At 47.6% G+C, this 3,951-nt stretch overlaps 1 protein-coding gene across 1 annotated transcript in view; it reads left to right on the top strand.

The window, feature by feature from the left end:
• The window catches only part of LOC122559240 (semaphorin-3A-like), a 172,746-nt gene extending 169,320 nt beyond the window's left edge, over positions 1 to 3,426 (top strand). Inside the window, exon 18 of the mRNA XM_043708621.1 lies at positions 2,416 to 3,426. Coding sequence (XP_043564556.1) covers positions 2,416 to 2,868 — 453 coding nt within the window. The 3' untranslated portion in view covers positions 2,869 to 3,426. The remainder of the gene's footprint in view (positions 1 to 2,415) is intronic.
• The last annotated feature ends 525 nt before the right edge of the window (positions 3,427 to 3,951 follow it).

The raw sequence follows: 3,951 nt of genomic DNA, 5'->3' as shown, positions 1-3,951 counted from the left end.
GGCTCAAGGGCGGAGGAGCGGGAAGTGGAAGAGATGCGGTGGAGGGCATCATCGACCATGTCGGGGGGGAAGTTGCGGTCCTTGAAGAAGGAGGCCATCTGGGTTGTGCGTTTTTGGAACTGGTCCTCACCTTGACCTCTTTCAACCTATCACATATCCGACGGCCCTCCCCCAAGTCCCTCCTCCCTACCTTTTATCTTAGCCTGCTGGACAAACTTTCCTCATTCCTGAAGAAGGGCTTATGCCCGAAACGTCGATTCTCCTGTTCCCTGGATGCTGCCTGACCTGGTGCCCTTATTATCGAGCCTTGCAGTGTGCAAATTGGCTCCTATACTTCCTACATTATTACAGTGACTCCACTCCAAAACGTACTCAGTTGGTTACAAAACACTTGGTGAAATCTGGTGGCTATTTCAATGCAGTGGATTTTCTGCTGAGTTCACGCATGACCTCCAAGCGGCTATCGAGAAATTCTCTGTGTCTTAGGAACAGAGGAGCAGGAGTAGGCCATTCAGCCCCTCTAGCCTGCTCCATAATTCAATAAGAGGCTGAATAGGATGTGGCTGTTTTCCCTGGAGCATCAGAGGGTGAGGAGTGACCTTGTCAGTGTTTATAAAATCATGAGGGGCATGGATAAATAGGGGTTGGGGGAGTACAAAACTAGAAGGTATAGGCTTAGGATGAGAGGGGAAAGATTTAACAGGGACCTGAGGGGCAACGTTTTCACACAGAGGGTGGTGCATGTATGGAATGAGCTGCCAGAGGAAGTGGTGGAGGCTGGGACGATTACAACATTTAAAAGGCATCTGGATGGGCACATGCATATGAAGGGTTTAAAGAGATATGGACCAAGTGCTGGCAAATGGGGCTAGATTAATTTAGGATATCTGGTCAGCATGGGCGAGTTGGACTGAAGGGTCTGTTTTGGTGCTGTACATCTCTATAGCTCTTGCGACTATTTGACTTGTGTATGGTTGAAATGTCATTAAATCATCTCCCTGCATCCACTATTAGTAGGCAGGTGATAACTAACCACCAAGCTGAATTTCAGATTTGTCAGTGAGGGGTTTGCACGCTGCAGTGGCAGTGTCCGGGCCTCTGAGCCAGGAGGCCTTGGTTAAGTCTCACTTGCTCCAGAGATGTCATGATACCTCCAGACAAGTTGAATGGAGAATCTTTGGAAGGATTTGTTGCCTGGAAGTCTGGTTTTATCATTTAGAAGTGCCAGTTATGGGGTAGGAAAGAACGTGTGTCACATCCTCTGCTTAGCTACCACCTTTGGTTTCCTGTATATCTGATTCCTCGACGCTTCTGAGGGAAATGCAGCAGTGGAGGAGGCCATTCAGTCTGTCTTGTCTGTGCTAGTTTCCAGACGAAATGCTCCAACAGCAGCGTTATATTCCATACACATGCTATCAATATCCTGGGGATTACCATTGACCAGAAATTGAGCTGGATAAGTGATATAAATTCTGTGGCCATAAGGGCAAGTCAGTAACTAGGAATCATGAAGGGAATAACTCACTTCCCGACTCTTCAAGCCCTATTCACAAGCACAGGGATGAGACAGGACACTCCCATATGCCTGGATGAACAAAGACCCTGAAGAAGTTTCCAGGCCAAAACAGTCTGTCGGCTTGGCACGGTCTCCAAAAATATGCACTCACTACCTCATCAATGCTTAGTTACCAGCAGTCTGAACCATCGACAAGAAATTACAGCACTTAACAGGCATCTGGATGGGTACAAGAATAGGAAGAATTTAGAGGGACATGGGGCTAATGGGACTAGGTCAGTGTAGGAATTTGGTGGGTGTGCACCAAGGTGACTGTTTCCACGCTGTACAATTCTGACCCATTGTAGTTAAAATTTTGTCTGGTTCCAGTCTGGTTTGGCCATATAAAAGAGGAACCTCGGTTATTCGAACGACATGGGTGGGGAGTATTTTGTCAGATGATCTTGTTTGGATAATCCGAAACTTGGATATTCGATGTTTGGATAACTGAGGTTCCTCTGTGTTTGTTTATATATTTTTCTATACGCAGTAGTCCTCCTGTATCAGCAGGTGGTACATTCCAAGACCTACCACTGATGCCCGCGGACAGTAGTGAACTCTATGTAAAAGTCGTTTTTCATTTACATGCATGCCTGTGATAAAGTTTAATCGATTAATTATGCACAATAAGACACTACGAACAATAAGTCACTCAGAATGGCGCGCAATTTGAAACTTATGAATTGTTTATTTCTGGAATTTTCCATTTAATATTTTCATGCCGTGGTAAACCACAGATAACTGAAACGGTGGAAACTGAATCAGCAGATACGGGGTGGGGTGGGGTTGGGAGGGGGGGGTTCTACTGCATATATCTATATATATTCACTACTCACACTGGGGTATTTGATTTCTTGCAGGTTCGTTTGGATGACCACATGATTAAGACTGACCGAGGCTTGCTGCTGAGAAGTATCCAGCGCAAGAACTCTGGCTCCTTCTTCTGCCATTCCATGGAGCTGGACTTCACCCAGACTCTCATGCACATCTCGCTGGAGGTGATCAAGCTGGAGCAGGCTGAAGAGCTGCTCCGCAAAGAGCCAGCGCCGAGCCGGGGCTCCTCCTTCCCCAACCAGAAGGTGTGGTACCGGGACTTCCTGCAGCTGGTCGACCACCCCAGCCTCAAGACGGTGGACGAGATCTGCGAGCAGGTGTGGAGACGCCGGAGCAAGCAGCCCAAACACAAACGCGCGCCAGGCCGCCACCTCCAGGCCAAGTGGAAGCACCTGCAGGAGGCGAGGAAGGGGAGGAACCGGCGAACGCATGAGCTGCTGCGTGCTGAGCGGGCTCCCCGTAGCGCTGTCGTGCAGTGACGGTCAGCGAGAGGAGAAACCAATCGACGGAACAATCCCAGGAGTGATGGCAAAGACTGAAGTGATGTCCAGTGGGTGTGTCTCGCACCGACTTTCCCCGCACAACGTTTACATGAACCACTGAGTTCTCTCGCTATTGAAACCACTATGACACTAACATCCATCACTTGCATTCTCACGTGTTAGGAATTACTGCTCATATTTAAGGCTATGGATAGCAATAATAAATGCTAGGGCTTATTAGGATAGCCAGCAACCTCTTAGGTTGTGGGAGGCTGGTTCTGTCCCTTTGGGCTTCATGATAGATGCATCTTGTGCCTTGGGAGAGTCTTCTCTCTCTTTCCAGTATTGTCAAGAACATTGCTCAGAGAGACTGGAGACTGGTGTCGTGGGGATAAGGGCTTGCTGGCTGGCCAAGAGTTGTTTTAACCCTTTGAGGCTCACATAATCCAAATCCCACCAATGAAGGTGTCATTGTGAATGGGAAAATTGATGAAACATCCATGTGGGAAGCCAAGCTCTCTTGCTTCTGTGCCCATTGGCACTTTTGATATTTACGTAGCTTTGCTGCCTCCTATGTCAACCCAGTTGAGTTGCGTTCCAAATGGTTGGCAAAATGACCCATTACATTGTTTAGGTTTGGATATATATGGGCTGAGAAAGGGTTAATTGGAGATTCAGAGAGCTCCTGACGGAAGTGGTGCTCTAGCGAAACTTTCCCTCTTTCCTCTTTAGGTTTGACCCTAGAGCAAGGTGTTGGTGCCGATGGAACTTGCTGCTACACTTCACGCATCTCATTTGTTTAAGCTGGCATTGCATTGTACAGTCGCAAAACTTTGCTCAATTCTTCACCTTTCATCACTCCATGCTCTGGACATTAGAAGGGTCCGCTCGCAATGAATGTACAGCGCAGTAACAGTCAAGAATTACTACACACGCACAAGAAAATATTTCATGGAAAGTGCCTTGAAAAGTATTCAGGCCTGGCACTGGGAACTGACAAGAGAATGAACCTTTATTCATCTCCTCCTTTGAGCTGAAACTCAACAGTGGTGACTTCGTGGAAGGGTTAGTCAAAGTCAA

The sequence above is a fragment of the Chiloscyllium plagiosum genome, chromosome 18 (assembly GCF_004010195.1).
Source record: "Chiloscyllium plagiosum isolate BGI_BamShark_2017 chromosome 18, ASM401019v2, whole genome shotgun sequence".
In the NCBI taxonomy this organism is placed as follows: domain Eukaryota; kingdom Metazoa; phylum Chordata; class Chondrichthyes; order Orectolobiformes; family Hemiscylliidae; genus Chiloscyllium; species Chiloscyllium plagiosum.
This window is presented reverse-complemented; position numbering and strand designations above follow the sequence as displayed.